The sequence below is a fragment of the Schistocerca nitens genome, chromosome 2, assembly GCF_023898315.1.
Source record: "Schistocerca nitens isolate TAMUIC-IGC-003100 chromosome 2, iqSchNite1.1, whole genome shotgun sequence".
Lineage (NCBI taxonomy): Eukaryota > Metazoa > Arthropoda > Insecta > Orthoptera > Acrididae > Schistocerca > Schistocerca nitens.
Window position 1 is genome coordinate 253,017,365 of NC_064615.1, and position 21,891 is coordinate 253,039,255.

The window sequence follows — 21,891 nt, forward strand, 5'->3', positions numbered from 1 at the left end:
AAGCGCGGGGACTACTCAGGAGAATGTCGTCATCAGGAAAAACAAAATTCGTGTTCTCCAGCTCTGAGCGTGAATTTTTAGATCCATTAACAGCGCAGGTAAGTTAGAAAATTTAAAAAGGGAAATAAAGGGTATTTTGGAAGTTAGTATTACTGTGGGTTAGCAAAGTTCGGTGGCATGACGAACAAGGCTTTCCGTCAGGTGAGTACAGGATCATAAATATAAAATAAATCCAATAGAGGTAATGCAGAAGCACGTCTTATAATGAATAAGAAAATAGGAATGCGGGTAAGCCACTATAAGCATCACAATAAATGCATTATCGTAGCCAAGACAAGCATTAAGCAAACACCCACCACGGTAGTAAGAGATAATACACTGAAGAGCCTAATATCGTATAGGTACCCCGCGAGCACGCAGAAGTGCCGCAATACGACGTGGCTTGGACACGACTGATGTATGAAGTAGTGCTGGAGGGAACTGACACCATGAATCCTGCAGGGCTGTTCACAAATCCGTAAGAGTACGAGAGGGTGGAGGTCTCTTCTGAACAGCACGTTGCAAGGCATCCCAGATATGCTCAAAAATGTTCATGTCTGGGGAGTTTGGTGGGCAGAAGTGCGTTCCTGGAGCCGCTCTGTAGCAATTCTGGACGTGTGGGGTGTCGCACTGTCCTGTGGGAACTGCCCAATTTCATCGCAATGCGCAATGGACATGAATGGATGCAGGTGATCAGACAGGGTGCTTACGTACGTGTCACCTGTCAGAGTCGTATCAGCGGTCCCATATCACTACAGCTACACACGCCTCACACCATTACACAGCTTGAACAGTCCCCTGCTGACATGCACGGTCCATGGATTCATAAGGTTGCCTCCATACTCGTACACGTCCATCCGTTCGATAGAATTTGAAACGAGACTCGTCCGAACAGGCAACATGTTTCCAGTCATCAACGGTCCAATTTTGGTGTTGACAGGCCCAGGCGAAGAGTAACGTTTTGTGCCGTGCAGTCATCAAGGGTACACGAGTGAGTATTCGGCTCCGAAAGCCCACATCGATGAAGTTTCATTGAACGGTTCGCACACTTGCTGATGGCCCAGCATTGAAATCTGCAGCAACTTCCGGAAGTGTTGCACTTCTGTCACGTTGAACGATTCTCTTCAGTCGTCGTTGGTCCCGATCTTGCAGGACCTTTCCCCGGCCGCAGCGATGTCACAGATTTGACGTTTCACCGGGTTCCTGATATTCACGGTACACTCACTCATGAAATTGTCTTACGGAGATGCTGTGTCCCACCGCTCGTGCGTTGACTGTAACACCACGTTCAAACTCACTTAAATCTTGATAACCTGCCATTGTAGCAGCAGTAACCGATCTAACAACTGCGCCAGAAACTTGTCGTCTTATATAGGTGTTGGCGACCGCAACGTCGTATGACTGTTAAAACATCTCAGTATTTGACTACGCATGCATATACCAGTTTCTTTGGCGCTTCAGTGTATGTCAGCCACCTCCGCAGATGATGAAGAGACTGAAAGATTGTACGATGAGATAAAACGAATTATTCGGATAGTTAAGGGAGAGAAAAATTTAATTTTGAGGGGTGGCTGGAATTTGGTAGTAATAATAGGAACAAAAAGAAAGATAGCAGATTATGAACGGCTGGAAAGGAATGAAAGAGGAAGCCTCCTGGCAGATTTTTCACAGAGCATAATTTAATCATCGTTAACACTTGCTTTAAGAATTATGAAAAAGACTGTAAATGTGGAAGAGGCCTGGAGACACTGGAAGGTTTCAGATTGCATGTGTAACGGTAAGACAGAGATTTCTAAACCAGGATTTAAGCTGTAAGGCATTTCCTGGGGCTGGTGTGGACTCTGACCACAATTTAGTGGTTATGAATTGTACATTAAAACTGAATAGTTTGCAAAACGGTAGGAAATTTAGGAGATGGGACCTGGATAAGTTGAAAGAACCACAGCTTGTTAAGAGTTTCACAGGAAGAATTAGGCAAAGATTGACAGAAACAGCAGAAAGAAATGCAGTAGAAGACGAATGGGTAGCTTTGAGACATAGACTATTGAAAGCAGCAGAGGATTAAATGCGTAAAAAGACAAGGCCTTGCAGAAATCTTTGGATATAAAAAGAAATATTGAATTTATAAATGGAGAAAATATTAAATTTTAGTAACTGAAGCAGACGAAAGCATACAAACGCATAAAAACTGAAAGTGACAGAAAGCTCTAAGCGACTAAGAAGGAATGATTTAATGGAATTCTATAGAAGCATTTGTAACTATCGGGAAGATAGATACGTGCTACAGGAAAATTATAGAGATCTTTGGAGACAAAAGAAGCAGCTGTATGAATATCAAGAGCTCAGATGGAGAACCAGTACTAAACAAAGAAGGGAAGGCTGAAACTTGCGAGGAATATTTGAAAGGGCTATACATGGGAAATGTACTTGACGGCAGTACTATAGAAAGGGAAGAGGAAGTAGATGAAGATGAGATGGGAGATAAGACACTGCGAGATGAATTTGACAGAGCACTGAAAAACTCAGGTCGAAACAAGGCCCCGGGAGTAGACAACATTCCGTGAGAACTACTGAAAGCCTTGGGAGATAGAGCCGTAGCAGAAATATTCCACCTGGTATGCAAGATGTTTTAGACACGGGACATACTCCCAGACTGTAAGAAGAATGTAATAGTTCCAATTCCGAAGAAAGCAGGTGCTGATAGGTATTAACATTACCGAACAATTAGTTTAGTAAGTCATGTTTGCGACGTACTGACACGAATTATTTATAGAAGAATGAAAAAACTGGTAGAATCCGACGTCAGGGGAGATCAGTTTGGGTTTTGCAGAAACATGCGAGGCAATACTGATTCTACGACTTATCTTAGATGATAGGTTAAGGAAAGGCAAATCTACATTTATAGACTTTGTAAACTTGGAGAAAGCTTTTGACAGTATTGATATGGAATACACCCCCGTAAGTGAGGGATTTCGGACATTCCCTTCTTAAAAGATGCCTGTAGTATAAGATCCACACATACCCCTACCCACCAGACTTCAAGTTTCTGTCCTTATCGGTATGGGCTGGGCGATTTTGAGTCAGTCGGTCAGGACATTGCCTTTTTTACAAGGTGAGGCATTTAAAACTGTTTGTGGAATATTTGGCGAAATACACATCGGATTAAAATAAAGTGGCCATAGAGGTTGTTCTCCTCCAAGAGGGACATTCATTAACATAACACTCGACCCCCTGCACCACCCCCGGGGGCTGGACGGGGGGTGGCTTTGAAATCTTAAATACGAAATCCAATTTTTTTATTGCAGATTGGATTCTCCTTGAGAAAATATGTAACTTTTGTATGAAACATTTCTTTCATTTCATGATAGATGGCGCCACAGTCGACACACATGAATATAGGGTAACAATTGTTGCAAAATGGTAACACCTCACAAAAATAAACATCCGATTAGGAAAATCAATGTACATTATTTCACATTTGGGAAAATGCTATCATGTGAACCTTCTACCCTCCCGCAGTGCATTTGGCGTTACCCAGGAACAACGACGTGGAGGTAGCAGTAATGGGTTACCTTCGGGGTGCTTGATTTTGGTGAGTCCCCTTGCCTCGCACTATCTGGGGGTGCTTGATTACTGTGAGTCCCCTTGCCTCTCACAACTGTTTCAGTGCAGCAGATGTTCGAAATGTTGTGTGTTGTTTTTAATGTACATTGCAACTCTGTGTCTGAAAGACAATCCGACATGTATTAGTGTCTCTATGATAATGTTTCAACATTCATTGCGAATTTACTGCCGCATATCTTCGGAGGTTGTTGGTACATCCATGTAAACTCTCTCTTTTAGCCAACCCCACAGGAAAAAAATCGACAGAAGTTAAATCGGGTGAATGTGCGGGCCACGTTTCAGAACCTCCTCGTGCAGTACATCGATCCGTATAGTTTCGATTCAAAACTTCTCGAGGTAGTGCTGAATAATGCGCTGGGCATCCATCCTGCTGAAACCATTTATCCAGTCTCGTTTGAAGTGGAACGTCGTCCATTAGTATGGATAAAACATTATCCACAATGCCGCCGTACATTTGACCAGTTACCTGCGTACCTAAAATACCGAACCAACCGCTGACACTCCATGAGCGTTGATGTTCAACTTGCCTTACCCAATGGGGATTCTCCGCTGACCAATAATGCATATTATGTCCATTCAGTTGACCACGATTCGTAAAATTTGATTCATCGGAGGAAAGTATCTGTGAAATGAAAGTATCATTGACTGCCAGTTGTTCCTGTATCCAGTTGCAGAAATTCAGGCGATTGTGAAAATCGTCATAATGCAGTTCTTGGGGCATCGATAAATGAAATGGATACTGTTCGTGTGCATGCAGTATGCGTAGCGCACTTCTTTGCGAAATTCCTGGACCTCGCACAATTTGCCGAGAACTAATGTGAAGATTTACACCAACCGCAGCTAAAGCATTCACTGCGTCAATTTCGTTTGTCACAGGCCGCGGTCGGACTCTTTCTCTAGGTTTAACACTTCCCGTTTGAGTAAATACAATACTGCGAACATCCCTGTCGGGGAGCAGAGACCTCTGACGAGCTTCGGTAACATTTCTATAAGCCTCAAAGTACGCGGCAATGATGTGGACCATCCCTGTGATCGTTAACATCGTGGAAGAATTGGGACGAGATGTGTACAGTTCGAATCATTTAAGTTACATGTACAGTCTGGCCGCGGACTGAGCACACGATCGCGGTCTGTGTGTCATTCGATTGTGGGAGGTGTCACTTGATATTATCATCAAAAATATGAAAAAAGTATTTCGATCGTCGCAATCGGTTGTGTATTTGTTTGAGATAGTACCGTTTTGCAACAATTGTCATCTCATTTCCATATTTGCCGATTACGGCGCCATCTATTATGAAACGAAAGAAATATTTCATACAAAAGTTGCATATTTTTTCACGGAGAATCCAACTCTGCAATAAAAATATAGTGGTTCCTATTTAAGATTCCGAAGCCACTCCCGCTTCCCGCCTCCAGGTGTGATGCAGGGGAGTAGAGCGTTATGTTAGTGGATGTCTGTCTTCGAGGTGAACAACGTTTAATACCACTTCTTTTGTAATCCGATGTGTATTTCGCCAAATATCCCGACAAACAGTTTTAAATGCCTCACCTGTATATGGAGAACACGCTGAAAAAACGATACGATTGGATTGATTTGGGGGAAGAGACCAAACAGCGAAGTCATCATTCTCATTGGATTACGGAAGGATGGGGATGGAAGTCGGCCGTGCCCTGTCAAAGGAATCATCCCGGCATTTGCCTGGAGCGATTTAGGGAAATCACGGAAAATCTCAATCAGGATATCCGGACGCGGGATTGAACCGTCGTCCTCCCGAATGCGAGTCCAGTGTGAAACCATTCGACAAATGAATAAATAAAAGAATGTGCAGCACTGCACTCACTGATGCTATACTAACGTTGAAAATTAGCATTATGAACTGGAGTATTGTACATTATGTGGAATACGTGCAGAGAATGTAGAATGTCTCCGTTGGTAGCGCTAATTCTGGACGTTGGTATAGCACGAAGGAGTGCAGTGTCTGCAAATTTTATGGCTGACGATGTAATTTATAATACTAAGTGACAACAGTGACAAATTCATTTACGAGCTGTGGGGCGCCACTTATTAACACGAATATCGAGCTGCGGGGCGCCACCTGCATCGCGCGGGCCCCACCTTAAAGCACTCCATGTCGGAGAGCAGGGCGGCGCTCATTATGCGCGCGCGCAGCTGGGCGGCGCGCTCGTCCGTGCCCAGCTGGACGAGCACGTCCTCGTCCTCCTGCTGCTGGTCCTCCGTCTTGGGCGTGTGCTGCTGCGTCACCGGCACGTACAGCGGCTCGCCCGTGCGCAGCAGCCGCAGCTGCGGGTGGCGCGTCAGCCGGCCCGCCGGCCGGTTCCACAGCGAGTGCCGCGGCCGGTCGCCGCCGCCCCCGGCGCCCGCGGGCGCGTCCGCCGAGCAGTCGAAGAACTCCTCGTCCGACTCTGAAAGAGAGCCGACACAGCGCACCCGTGCGATACACGCCACTTGAAATGTACACTGCGCAACGCAGTTAAAGAGTCACCTTTACGAAATCCCATAACTGTCTCCTATAGCGACACACAAGTCTCAAATTAAGCTCAAAGCCGCCTACTAACAAGGACAGTCGATTTTTTTTTATATAAATATCCGGTCCCCGATATACCTATATTTAGAAAGATTTCTTTATCAGCCGTCGATGTATTGAAAAGAATTATCGATATATCGACGGGAAGAATATCGACGTACCAGCCTGTAAAAATATCGGCTGCACATTCTATACTACTGACCACTAAAATTGCTACACCACGAAGATGACGTGCTACAGACGCGAAATTTAACCGACAGGAAGAAGATGCTGTGATATGCAAATGATTAGTTTTTTAGAGCATTCACACAAGGTTGGCGCCCGTGGCGACACCTACAACGTGCTGAGATGAAGAAAGTTTCCAACAGATTTCTCATACACAAACAGCAGTTGACCGGCGTTGCCTGGTGAAACGTTGTTGTGATGCCTCGTGTAACGAGGAGAAATGCGTACCATCACGTTTCCGACTTTGATAAAGGTCGGATTCTAGCCATTCGCAATTGCGGTTTATCGTATCGCGACATTGCTGCTCGCGTTGGTCGAGATCCAATGACTGTTAGCACAATATGGAATCGGTGGGTTCAGAACAGTAATACGGAACGCCGTGCTGGATCCCAACGGCCTCGTATCACTAGCAGTCGAGATGACAGGCATCTTATCCGCATGGCTGTAACGAATCGTGCAGCCACGTCTCGATCCCTGAGTCAACAGATGGGGACGTTTGCAAGACAACAACCATCTGCACGAACAGCTCGACGACGTTTGCAGCAGCATGCACTATCAGCTCGGAGACCGTGGCTGCGGTTACCCTTGACGCTGCATCACAGACAGGAGCGCTTGCGATGGTGTACTCAACGACGAACCTGGGTCCACGAATAGCAAACTCCATTTTTCCGGATGAATCCAGGTTCTGTTTACAGCATCATGACAGTCGCATCCGTGTTTGGCGACATCGCGGTGAACGCACATTTGAAGGGTGTATTCGTCATCGCCATACTGGCGTAACACCCGGCGTGATGCTATGGGGTGCCATTGGTTACACGTCTCGGTCACCTCTTGTTCGCATTGACGGCACTTTCAACAGTGGACCTTACATTTCAGATGTGTTACGACCCGTGGCTCCACCCTTCATTCGATCACTGCCAAACCCTACATTTCAGCAGGATAATGCACGACCGCATGTTGCAGGTCCTGTACGGGCCTTTCTGGATACAGAAAATGTTCGACTGTTGCCCTGGCCAGCACATTCTCCAAATCTATCACCAATTGAAAACGTCTGGTCAATGGTGGCCGAGCAACTGGCTCGTCACAATATTCCAGTCACTACTGTTGATGAACTGTGGTATTGTGTTGAAGCTCCATGGGCAGCTGTAACTGTACATGCCATCGAAGCTCTGTTTGACTCAATGCCCAGGCGTATCAAGGCCGTTCTTACGGCTAGAGGTGGTTGTTCTGGGTACTGATTTCTCAGTATCTATGCACCCAAACTGCGTGAAAATGTAATGACATGTCAGTTCTTAGTATAGTATATTTGTCCAATGAATACCCGTTTATCATCTCCAATTCTTCTTGGTGCAGCAATTTTAATGACCAGTAGTGAATATGTAAAAAATTTCTTAATCAGCCCTCGATGTATCGAAACAAATTATCGATATATCGACGGGAACAATATCGACGTAGTGGCCTGTAAAAATATCGGCTGCATACTGCAAATATACAGCCAGTTTCAGAGCTGTATATTTAGGTATTGATTTATTAATAGAAAATCTGTACAACCACAAACTAGCAACCTTCTTATCCTCCTCAGAGCAGGAATTGAAAGGAAAACGATGCGATATCCACTTTGCTAACAATGGTAATTGCAGGTTAGTGACGCAATAAAATATGTCCTATGGGTCCGTCACGTATTTGATTTGTCCCGGACACTTCATGTCGACTTCCCTGGTTTTTCATTTCTGCAAACGCCAGCGACCTAGCAGTTGTAGTATTAAAATTGCATGATGAAATTAAACGCTGCATTTTCTGTTGGTGGCGCCGAGCGTCGATTACATCAGCATTTCCTCTCAGACGTCTCCGCCCACCGCCAAGACCACCCCTGTCATTTAGAGTTTTGTTCATGATTTTAGGCAGCTGTCTTTGTAGACTGCCGATGTAAAGAAATGGCGCACTAGTTGCGTTAAAAATTGTTTTTTGCCGCAAGTGGTGTGCTATTTCTTCACATCGGATATCTTGACATTCCATTCACGACAGCCCCCCCTCCCCGCCTCGATCCCCCTCACCGGCAGTGCAATCACACTTCTTCTTTGGGTGGACACCCAGCTAAACGACACCATGAGGCTCGTCTCAGGCACTATTAAACCGATGCCCCACCAATGGCTCCCGGTACTGGCTAACATAGCCCCACCTCATCTAAGGCGAAGATCTGCACTGAAAAGGGAATGGCAAAAGTGCGCTAACAACCGTGACCTACCCTTACACGAAGACTGTAAGAATCCCAGCCACAGGCTCCAAGTCCCGTAAGCCATAATGGAGATTAGGGCAACAGCTGATCGAGGACAATTATGATATCGACGAAGCCTGGCGTCGGGAATGGGATATGTCTAACCCTGATCACCTTAACTTAGTCTCGGATCCAACCGTACGGCCCGAGGGCTTCGGTCTTCCCAGAAAATCTTGGACAACTTTAAATCGTATCCGAACAGGCTATGGTAGATGTAATTACTGGAAGCACAAATGGGGACAGACTGACTCACCCAACTGCGACTGTGGGAATCCACAAACTCTACATCATATCGCAATGGACTTCCCTACGAGGAGATTCCCTGGCACAATGCAGGAGCTGCACCTCCTGGAGGGAGATGCTTCTGGCTGGCTGAGGGGCTTGGACATACAACCATGAGTCTGCTCTACTCTTCTCCTCCTGAAAAACCTATTACTAGATACTATTACTATAATGTCTATGTATTTTTGTGTATTTTGTGTTTTACTTCCTTTTTTAGATCTAATAATTGTTTGTTGCCCGTAACATTGAACATTCATTGTTTTTATACGTTGTTTGTGTTACTACTTACTTACTGCTGTATTCTATTAGCCATACGAAATATATATTTGGGTCACCTATACTTAGCAAAGTGGTTATCTCCAAGCGTGAACGTGCATCGTTTTCCTTTCTATTCCTGCTTTGTGGGGGATAAGCATGTTGCAAGTTTGAGGTTGTACAGATTTTCTGTTAATAAATTAATACTTAAATATACATCTCTGAAACTGGCAGTATATTTGCCATGTGGAGCCGATATTTTTACAGGCCAGTACGTCGATATTCTTCCCGTCGATATATCGATAATTTTTTTCGATGCACCTAGGCCTGATAAAGAAATCTTTTTAAATATAGATATACCGGAGGCCTCACACACTCAAATAGAAAGACTGGACGCGAGGAAAGCTCAAAATGTAGTAAGACTCCTTCACACAGTGAAAATAAAATTATGTTCCACAACATTTTCAAAAGAACAACTTCAAATATTTAAAAAAATGTGAAAAAAATATAATTTAAAATGAAAATACCACGAATCGATACTGCCATTTCGATATCGATGCATCGGGAAAATATCGCCAATATATGCAGATTTGTTTTTGGAAAAGTATCCATACATCCATATTTTGTCAACACACCTAGAAGAGAATCGCTGAAACAACCGGTTTTTGTTTATATGGTTTTTTTTCCACACCACTTTAACCTGATTGTTAAAACCGCTGAAAGTAACCGGTTTCTGATACAAGCTATTTTCGCTTTTTTATTCCTATTATTTACTGCATTAAACATAAAAATCAAGCAAAGATTGAACAGTTTTGACTCACACAGTATCGAGACACAAACAACAAAATATTACATTATACAGGCAAATAAAAAAAATTAAAAATCTTTGAACATTCACCGTCCTCTGGTTTTCTCGAAAAAGCGCCAACTGGCGGAATACTACAAGAAATTTGCAGTATTGTTCTACTGATTCTAATTCTTTGAAACTCTGTTCAAAAATCATGCTGCAAACGGGGATCACAACACTATTTGGGCATTAAGAATAGTCAGTGCCGAAGGATGAAATGTCACGTCGAACGACTCTGTTTTTCGTGTTACTCTGTCCGTTTTCAAGGACTACAAGCGGATAAAGGCATAGTATGTACACACAGGCAGCAACTGAGCTACTTTCTGTTTTTGGTTCAAATGGATCTGAGCACTATGGGACTTAACGTGTATGGTCATCAGTCCCCTAGAACTTAGAACTACTTAAACCTAACTAACCTAAGGACATCACGCACATCCATGCCCGAGGCAGGATTCGAACCTACGACCGTAGCGGTCACGCGGTTCCAGACTGAAGCGCCTAGAACCGCACGGCCACACCGGCCGGTTCAAAATGGCTCTGAGCACTATGGGACTTGACATCTGTGCTCATCAGTCCCCTAGAACTTAGAACTACTTAAACCTAACTAACCTAAGGACATCACACACATCCATGCCCAAGGCAGGATTCGAACCTGCGACCGTAGCAGTCGCGCGGTTCCGGACTGAGCGCCTTAACCGCGAGACCACCGCGGCCAAACACACCGGCCGGCTTTCTGTTTTTATCGCCTACTGTGAATTATTGTTGTTAGGTTTTTAAGGTATTCCTGTTACTATCCTTTCCTTCCTCTTTTCTATTTCATAAAAATGGCACACAAACCTTTAATGTTTTAAACCAAATGAAGCGTTGTACTGCGTTGCTACGTGAGTTCGTAAAAATATTTCCAGACTAGGGTTGGATCCATTCTACAATACAACGGATGTCCGGAGGCGACAGCGAGACACTACAGTACAGACGAGCTGGGGCAAGTCTCACACACTGCACGTACATGCATACCTTAAGCCACGACACACAGCAACAGTAATGTTTCAGCTAAGCTGTACTAGTACTTACGCCGTGCGTCTGTTGCTCGTACCCGTTGGCGTTGTTGTTAAAATAGCACTTGGCTCTGAGCACTATGGGACTCAACTGCTGAGGTCATAAGTCCCCTAGAACTTAGAACTACTTAAACCTAACTAACCTAAGGACAACACACACATCCATGCCCGAGGCAGGATTCGAACCTGCGACCGTAGCGGTCGCGCGGTTCCAGACTGTAGCGCCAGAACCGCTCGGCCACCAGCGGCCGGCTTAAAATAGCACTGATCGCTTTTTCCGTATTCTATAATAACGCAATATTTCTAACCGATGTCAATTTTATCAGTAAAAATTACTCTTTTTTTTAAACTTTATTTACAAACGAAAAATTTTACCACTGCTGCTACGGCTAATTGCTATTTCCATTTTGTACTCGGTTATTAGTAAAAAAAATAAAAAAACACCTGCTGTAACCGAAACCAACGAAATACATCAAAGTAGCGGTTATTCAGAACTGAAACACCAGTACCTCGTTTAACTGGTCGGTTTTTCACCTCGCTATTATGAATTTCGTCTCTAATGGTGCAAATGCCTCACCCTCGGGCTCGATGTCGCTTTAAACAGCAAGGTGTCCACATATGTGAAAAAGGCCATGTCTCTTGTAAGGTGCGTCAATGATGTCTCATTGGCACCAAATTTCACCACAACACTACCCAACGCCACGGTGAAAGTGTCGCGCGATGGAAGGGTCGCCACACTCCTTCTTACATATTTAACCACTTGTTCCGACTTCCTTGCGATGGCGTTAAGAACAGCGACGCACAGCGTATATCGTTCGAAACACGCGCTTTTCTTAACCGAGGCCGAAGAAAACAATTCAGACACACCTCCGCTCAGAATCGACGCAGAAAGGCCTCAGGGTTGGCGTAAAAGGCACCAATGAAACCATCGCTTTTCCTCTGGGCTTTGATTCCCACACGTTTCGCGATCGAAAACAATGGTTCGCAATACGATGTGCAACAGGAGGAGGTTTTCGTCAATCTTTGGCGCAAATGAAAGGCTGAAAAGTGTAAGCAACCTGTGCTGCCTCGGATCACGTTCAAATTTCGTCCTATGGTTTTGAACAATCCCTATTGGTTCGAGTCTGTATTAACTTAACTAAAGCTAACTCTGTACGAACAGATCTCAGAAGCCCTAACGGTACTGACCGACTGCCGTGACATCCTCATCCTATAGGCGTCACCGGATGTGGATAGGGAAGAGTGTGAGGTCAACACTCCGCTCTCCCAACCGGTGTCAGTTTTCGTGACCGGAGCCAGTCAAGTAGCTCCTCAGTTTGCCTCACAATGACGGAGTGCAGCTCGCTTGCCAATAGCGCGTGGCAGACCAGATGGTTACCCATCCAACTGCTAGCCAAACCAGACAGCGCTTGACTTCGGTGATCTGACGAGGACCCGTATTACCACTGTGGCAAGGTCGTTGCTCTACCATCATTTATACCAGGGCAAAAATTGAGATCGCACTGCATTTTAAAGGGGGTCAGATCTCGTTAATGCGATTGCAGCCTGACGATGTCTTTAACAGTAGCGCTGAATCGTCCGTGGTGTGCCAGCTGCGTCGAACTTTGTCAAGAACCGTGTATGTCCGTCAGACATGATGTCTGAAGTGATCGCTGTATCAAGCAGAAATCTACAAATACCAGTCTCTGAACGCTTGCCCCTATTTTGACCGAAACCGAGGTTGGAATATTGCTACACGTCGGTCAGGGGGCTTGAAGATGACGTAATAAATCAAAGAAACTGGTAGCCCAATAAAATAATGTCGAAACAGACCGCTGAAAGGTGTCTGATTTGACATTCTGTTTTGTCAAGAACGTTCTGCTGCTCATCGCATGCAAACTGTCTTTTTCGATCGCTAAACGTGTGAGAATCAACGCCCCAACGAAACCAGATGGTTTCACTGACGCCCTTTACTTCATCCCCTGAGACCTCTGTGTGTCGATTCTGAGAAGCGGTGTGTTTCCCTCGGCCAGCCGTAAGAAATGCGCCTGATTTCAACGCTGTGTGTCCCGGTTCCCACCTCCATTTCATTTCACAGGCATCAAATGAAGGGGTGAATTGTGGGGCAACAGTTGGTGTGACGTTTTCCAGCCGGCCGCTGAGGCCGAGCGGTTCTAGACGCCTCAGTCCGGAACCACGCGGCTGCTACGGTCGTAGGTTCTACTCCTGCCTCGTGCATAGATGTGTGCGATGTCCTTAGGTTAGTCAGGTTTAAGTAGTTCTAAGTCTAGGGAATTGATGACCTCAGATGTTAAGACCCATAGTGCTCAGAGCCATTTGAACCATTTCGATGTGTTCCAGCGTAACGACAAGCGCCGGCTTGAAGATTAAGAACGATACGGCAGAGTCGGCCGAAGTGGCCGTGCGGTTAAAGGCGCTGCAGTCTGGAACCGCAAGACCGCTACGGTCGCAGGTTCGAATCCTGCCTCGGGCATGGATGTTTGTGATGTCCTTAGGTTAGTTAGGTTTAACTAGTTCTAAGTTCTAGGGGACTAATGACCTCAGCAGTTGAGTCCCATAGTGCTCAGAGCCATTTGAACCATTTTTGATACGGCAGACAGGGCTGTGAGACGACGTCAGCCGACAGCACACTGACTGGGGCGTCACCACGACAGGAGGGGCCTCTACACGAAGAGAATAAAAGCGACGCACCGCCTAGCCTCGGCCGCACTAGAAGAGCTGTGACTTACGAACTTGTGTGATTAGCTTACATCGAAATTGTTTCTATCGAAGGACATTGATTATTTGCATATCGCCAATTACTTGCAACACCACCTTGTACATACACAAGTTAAGTATTGACAGTTGAATTACTGTAATATACTCCATTAATGAGTTTGTTTGTACGTTGTCCAGCTATCCGAGAAAACAGTTTCCTAGGCAACCTATAAGAGACAAGTGGGCATGACCCCACACTGACGACGAGGATTCACAAACAAGTTCCGCGTCTTACGGCCACGGAATTTTCTTTTGTTTTGCTGGTGCCTTAATTCTCCCTTGTGTTTACTTTGCAGGGGTGTTTACTTGCTTTAACAGTCTCTTTTGCTAATCAGTGTTTTCAGGTGGGCGTTTCAGAAATTTTATTTGCTTTTGCACTTGTTTTTCTTGTTTGCCTTGTCTGTTCGTTGCATTTGTCACTTCCAACATGCCCACCCCGCCTATACCACTCCCTGCTCAGACGACACAGCTGCACGCGTCAGATGCCACACAGTTAACGCAGATGTTTCAGTTTCAAACGCAGCAAATCTCTACCCTCCTCAACACTATGCAGCAGCTACTGGCCAACGCTTCGCGCCCGACAGAACAAGCACCACCTACTACAGCTGCTATACCGCCTTTTCGCCAGTTTCGTGAACAAGAAGAGGAATGGCTTGAGCGGTTGCAACAGTTCGAAGCACACATACTTGCTCACAACATACCAGGTACTGTGAAACTTTCGTACCTATTATCAACAGTAGGAAGTGCAGTGATTTCATTCGATATAGAAAATATGTATACCTCCATCCCTATCACAGAAACAATAGAAATCATAGAACAAAATCTCTCATCCCACAGCAACCTCACCACAGACGCAATAAAAGAAATAACAGATATGCTCAGACTGACAACTGAACATAACTACTTTCAGTTTGAGAAAGAATATTATCTACAAACTGATGGACTGCCCATGGGATCCCCAATATCAGGAACACTAGCAAACATTTTCATCAGTCACCTAGAAAATCAGATATTTGAAAAGATAACCACAAATGAAACTTTCAAAATCATAAATTGGTACAGATACGTGGATGACATTATTTGTCTAGTAGATGAGCCAAGTGAAACAATAGATGAACTCCATTCAGAAATAAACAAAGCTCATCAGAACATAAAATTCACACTTAAAAAGAAAAAGAAAATCAAATAAATTTCCTTGACATTACAATTAAAAAAGAAAATGGAAAACATACATTTAACATCTTTAGAAAACCAACAGCCACAGACACAATAATACATTCCACATCCAACCACCCCCACAGCCAGAAACTTGCAGCACTAAGACACATGTTACATAGATTAAACAGAATCCCACTCAGCAAGAGAAACTATGAACAAGAAATGAGTACAATCATACAAATAGCTAGGAACAATGGGTATGACACACATGTGGTACACAGGCTCAATCAAAAAATAAAAACACAAATAAAAAACAAACACAACATTTGAGAATACAAAAGAACTCACAAGCTGAAAACTCACAAACACACTCAACAAACACACACAATGACAACACCACACAGAAAAGAACCAGATGGTACACCATAACCTACACACATAAACTAACACACAGAGTTGCAAACATCCTAAAGAGACAGGGCTTCAAAATAGCATATAAGCCTGGGCAAACCCTTCAATCACACCTAAGCCAGCCAGCTACCAAGAGGGACAAATTCCAACAATCAGGAATATATAAACTTGAATGTCAAAGTTGTGATGCAGTATACATAGGCATGACATGCAGGAATTTTGAAACAAGATACAAAGAACATATCAGATGTTGGAAGTATGAAACAAACCATTCCACATTTACAGAACATTTAAAACACTACAACCATCATCCTACAAACATGGAACAAGAAATGAAAATAATGAGAATAAGCAACCATGACAAACATCTTATACAAACACAAGAAAACTTCCACATCCAGAAAGCCATAGCAGAAAACAAACATGTGATAAATGAACAAACACACATCAGCACAGGCTCCCTACTACACTTAATAAAGGAAATAATAACATAAAACAAAAAAACTCTCCCCCACACCATCTGCACACACACACACACACACACACACACACACACACACACACACACACACACACACACACACACAAGAGAAAAAAAAAGAAAAAAAATATACCACACCAAAATTCAGACACACACACACACACACACACACACACACACACACACACACACAGAGCACAAAAAAATAAAATAAAATAAAATTAATATCACACACACACACACACATACACACACACAAACGCACACCCAAATGCATACACGAACAGACCACAGATACTTCAATAATTACACTCATAAGTTTCGATCTTTGGCAAAAACATTTGACAGTTGTCAACAGAAACCAAAACATTGCATTAAAACAAGCGTTCAGTGCATAGTGCTGTGGAATGTGGAAAAAACCGCAAATTGGCGTTCATAAGAAGAAGAAGAAGACCACCACCAAAAATGTAACAGGAGAGTAATATGTAAGAAATTGTCCACGCAACCTGTAGGTACAGTTCAAAACATTACTACTTAGTAGGAAATAGCAACCACCAGAACTGTTTATAACCTATAGGCACAGTGACAAAAATGTAAATAAAATAGCAATCATATGTACATATTCCAGGCCACTGATGATGCCTTGCAGAAAATAAAGGCGAAACGCGTATGGCACTAAAATTGTGTTTTATTCAGTTGCTGTCAGACGGTCCATAAGTAAAAATTATCAATATACCGTAATCAGAGAATAGATTTTGAAACAGTACGATCCACCGTTTCAGCAGGTTGTGCAAATACTAGATCAGTACGATTCAGGTGCCCTGTCAGCCAATAACTGTGAGCAGCCAGCAATTTGCCGCGTTGAGTCCCTTGTTTGCGATCAGACCATTCAGCAGCAGCTTACGCTCACCACGCCGAGTAAACAACATTTCACGCTGCATAAGCTGTTCGCTAAACAGGCTCAGTGTTATGCTTGTGGTAGGAAAGGACATGTGCAATCCGTATGTTTGCAACAGGACAAACATAAGAATTCTGCCCACTCACAAAAAGCCAGCCGCCCATGTTATTAATGAAGTATATTCAAAGTCTGCAACAGGCATTAGCAAATCTAGCAAGCGTACAATTTCTTCAGTGATACACCAGCCAAACAAACGTTTTGTTCACTTACTTCTGTGTGGGAATGCTCAGGCGAAATTCTGCAGGGCCAGAACTGTTCCCACTGCATTACGGGACGAAGTCGCTGTTGAACTTAAATATTTGCAAGGCAGCGGGGCTATTGCGCCCGAACAAGCTATTCAGTGGGGAAGTCTACTGGTTTTGCTTCCCAAACCTTCAGGTCACATTCGCCTCTGTGTTGACTTTAAGTCTACAGTCAATCCACAAACTGTGATTGATACTTACCCATTGCCACAGCCAGAGGATCTCATGGACAAATTAGGCACTGGACGTTACTTTTCAAAAACGACGCGTATCTTCAAATACCGTTCGATGAAGAGTCTCAAAAAGTATGATTTGGGCTTGTTTAAATATTTGCGTTTGCCTTTTGGCAGTGCTTCCGCCCATGTCATTTTCCAACGGTATTTGGAACAGCTGACTGCTCAAGTACCAAACCGTTCAAACTAACTGGACGATATTGTCGTAGCAGGTCGTACACCTGAAGAATACTGCAAATTTGCGTACTTTGTTTCGTGTGTTATCTGATGCAGGACTAAAGTGTAGATCGGACAAGTGTGGTTTTTTAAACCTGTGTTGCAGTATCTTGGTCATGTCATAAACAGTGACGGTGTACATCCTCTTCAGTCGCATTTGTTAGCCATACGAGAATTGCCAGTTCCTCGCAATGTCACAGAATTGCAGTCAGTTTTAGGGAAAATGAACTATTATATTCTGTTCATACCGAACGGTGCGCAAATCGCGGCTCCATTGCATCACTTGCCTCGAACGAATGTCCGCTTTGTTTGGACAGATGACTGCCAAGTAGCTTTTCAAAAACTTAAAGATGCATTGCTCAGTGATCGGTGCTTAGTTCACTTTGATCCTGGCAAACCAGTTGTATTGCAAGTTGACGCTACCTCTGACGGAAACGGTGCAGCGCTTTCGCACAGAATTGTTGATAAAGACAGGCTATCGCTTTCGCATCAAAAGTATTGTTCCAAAGCTCAGTGTAACTATTCACAAATTGAGAAAGAGGCTTTGGCTATTTATGTATGGTGTCACCAAATTTTAACACTATTTCTATGGCAGAAAATTCTACTTGTTAACGGATCACAAGCGTTTGCAGTCCTTTTTTCATCCGACAAAACCGGTTCCTTATGAACTGCCCAAAAATTGCAAAGAAGGGCTTTGTTGTTGTCTCAATACCAGTACGAGATTCTGTGTCGTCCGGCGGCTCAACATAGTAATGCGGCCGCACTTTCACGTATTACGATTGGCCCCGACAAAGACTTTGACGCTTCTGCTGCATCTTGTTGTCACATCGATGCTCAGGATTCTGAATTGCTCCAATCTTTTCCGCTAAACTACAGGAAAATTGCACTGGCACCGAACCTGATTCAGAATTGAACATTTTGCTAACATACATTCGCAGATCTTGGCCTCGTTCCTTGCACAGTATAAAGAACTCTGTACATCGCCGATACTTTGCACATCAGCATAGCCTCGCTGTACAGAAAGGTGTGATTCCTGTTCAAAATGACATTGGACAGTCATGTGCCTTGATCCCTAAAGCTTTGCAAATGTAAGTGCTGCAGTTACTTCACGAAGGACACTGGGGGAGTGTTCGTACGGATGCCTTGATCCCTAAAGCTTTGCAAATGTAAGTGCTGCAGTTACTTCACAAAGGACACTGGGGGAGTGTTCATACGGAACAGTTTGCGCTTCGACACTGTACCTGGTAGGGTATGGACACCCAAATAGAACAGATGACGTGACAGTGAGATGCATGTGCGGAAAATCAGTCCGCTCCGCCACAAAAATTCTCTGATTGGCCTAAGTCGCAAGCGCCATGGCAAAGTGTGCACATAGGCTTTGCGGGACCTTTTGGAACACTCGTTGGTTGATTGTGGTTGATTCGTAAGCAACTTTCCTTTTGCTGTGCCAATGAACTAGACAACGTCACGTAGCACAATTCACGTGTTGTCCTCTATTTTTTGCCTAGAAGGTTTACCTGAAGTCATAGTGTCAGGCAACGGCCCTCAGTTCACGTCAGATGAATCTGAAACTTTCTGTGAACGCAATGGCATACAGCATCCAAGTAGTGCACCGTTCCATCCATAGACAAACGGTTGTCAGAACCTTCAAGTAGCAGATGGCCAAACTTCGCTCCGCACACACCAGGGATCAAGCATTGCATCCTATTTTCCGCACCCGCCGGCCGCGGTGGCCGAGCGGTTCTAGGCGCTTCAGTCCCGAACCGCGAGACCGCTACGGTCGCCGGCTCGAATAATGCCTCGGGCATGGATGTGTGTGATGTCCTTAGGTTAGTTAGGTTTAAGTAGTTCTAAGTTCTGAGGGACTGATGACCTCAGATGTTAAGTCATTGCCATTTGAACCATTTTTCGCATCCACGACACGGACCATCGCCGGCGGAATTGCTTCATGGCCGCCGCCATTGGACGTTGCTCCACCTGCTCTATCTTCCTCGGTATCCGGCACCGAAGGAAGGCCGCAAGTATCGTTTCGCGCCGCATGACATTGTCTTTTACAGGGTTTTTAGTGGCAGCAGACGGTGGGTGCGAGGCGAGATTCTCCGTCGACTAGGCTTTTCCATGTATCTTAAAAATGGTTCAAATGGCTCTGAGCACTATGGGACTTAACTTCTAAGGCCATCAGTCCCCTAGAACTTAGAACTAATTAAACCTAACTAACCTAAGGACGTCACACACACCCATGCCCGAGGCCGGATTCGAACCTGCGACCGTAGCGGTCGCGCGGTTAGAGACCGTAGCGACCACCCCGACAGGCGTATGTATCTTATTTGAGGTCCAGATGGGTTGCAGCACCGACATCAAAATCAGCTTCACCTCTGTCATGTGCACAATGATCTTTCAGAGTCTCTTCCCCCAGATTCACGGATCCCTAGGACAGCGTGGCCACAGTAGCCGCAGGAGGGTGTCATCACGACACCGCGGGACACTCCATGGAAACGGAGCCTTCACCTCCTCCGCCTCCTCTCGTCCTACCGATGGAGCTGGACCCGCCCACACCGCGGTTGTCGCCGCCTTCATCATCTGGTTCATGGCATCAGGAGGTGGACGCGTACCCCACCAGAGCAAAGGCCGGATGGCGGGGTACGACCGGAAGCTTGACGTCCCCTGCAGCCACAGCTTCCGGTCCAGCGCTGCGTCCACACTCCTGCCTTCCCCACCGTTGTCGCGCTTCCTACATGACGACGATCCGTCGCTTTGGGAGGGAGGAATGTTCCGGCGCAACGACAAGCGCCGGCTTGAAGATCAAGAACGATACGGCAGACAGGGCTGTGAGACGATGTCAGCCGACAGCACGCGGACTGGGACGTCACCACGACAGGAGGGGCCTCTACACGAAGAGAATAAAAGCGACGCACCGCCTAGCCTCGGCCGCAATAGAAGAACCGCGACTTCTGAACTTGTGTGATCAGCTTGCATGGAAATTGTTTCTATCGAAGGACATTGATTATTTGCATGTTGGCAATTTCTTGCGACACCGCCGGCCGAAGTGGCCGTGCGGCTAAAGGCGCTGCAGTCTGGAACCGCAAGACCGCTACGGTCGCAGGTTCGAATCCTGCCTCGGGCATGGATGTTTGTGATGTCCTTAGGTTAGTTAGGTTTAACTAGTTCTAAGTTCTAGGGGACTAATGACCTCAGCAGTTGAGTCCTATAGTGCTCAGAGCCATTTGAACCTTGCGACACCACCTTGTCCATACGCAAGTTAAGTATTGTTAATTCAATTACTGTAATAAACCCCCTAATATGATTTGATTTTATGTTGTCTAGCTATTCAATAAAACAGTTTCCTAGGCAACCTATAAGAGACGAGTAGCCAGGATCCCACATGGCGATCTTCGCGTCGTGTGACACGTCCACGATAGCACTGGGCAGAACTGTGGTGAAATGTGTTGCCATGGTGACATCATTAACACACCTTACAGCTGATATGAACTGCGTTCTGCCTCCTTATTCGCAAGTGTCGATTCCTTGATGTTTGAATCGTCATCAACCTCGAGGGTGCCCTCTCACGACAGCATCCTTTAGCACCATTGCAGAGGAACTTTGTAGGGACCTTTAGGCCAAATTTGAAACTTCTGCTTCGCCATGGGAGAGAATTAAGTGATTTCGAAGAAGTGGTCCTTTGTTCAAATAATTTGCTTGCACATTTCTTCTTCCTTGCATTTGTGCCTTGAGAATGGCAGGGTGTGCTCCTGTCGAAATATCGGTGGTGTTCCACGACGTCACCCGGCAGCAAACCCGTAAGTTATTTGAACATTCAATTCGCCAGGAAAAGTTAAGGTCTCACAAGTGGTCCTTTAACTGTGTTGCGCAACATATTTATTTGTGTACGTGAACTACTGATAAATTAACCTCCGATAAGCTATTAAAAATAAACAAATGCTTGTAGCTTCATGGCACTTGCGTGGTCTGAAAAGAGAGACTTCGGAGGTCGCTTCGCGTCAGTCAGCTCTCTGTTGCGTTATTTAGTGAGTAAGTAGCGAGCGATTGACACAGACCGTGTTATTGCTTCTCCCGCCTGTTGCAAAGCACAGTCTTTCATTCGCTTCCTGAAAGAAGGCGCAGTCAGTGCCGCCGAGACTCTTCGTACACACTGCATCGTGCGTATGGGGATGCCGTTATGAGTAACGCTGCTGTGTGGAAGTGGTGCAGAAAATACGAGGCTGGTCGCACAGACGTGCTTCATGAAAGTGCGCGAGGACTACATTCAGATTTGGCACATCAACTTGG

General features: G+C 45.0%; 1 protein-coding gene across 1 annotated transcript in view; it reads right to left on the reverse strand.

Moving 5' to 3' along the window:
• The window catches only part of LOC126234959 (rab3 GTPase-activating protein catalytic subunit), a gene marked incomplete at its 3' end in the record, with an annotated part of 492,900 nt that overhangs the window by 17,455 nt on the left and 453,554 nt on the right, over nt 1–21,891 (reverse strand). Inside the window, exon 10 of the mRNA XM_049943698.1 lies at nt 5,780–6,087. Within this exon, the coding sequence (XP_049799655.1) occupies nt 5,780–6,087 (308 nt within the window). The remainder of the gene's footprint in view (nt 1–5,779; nt 6,088–21,891) is intronic.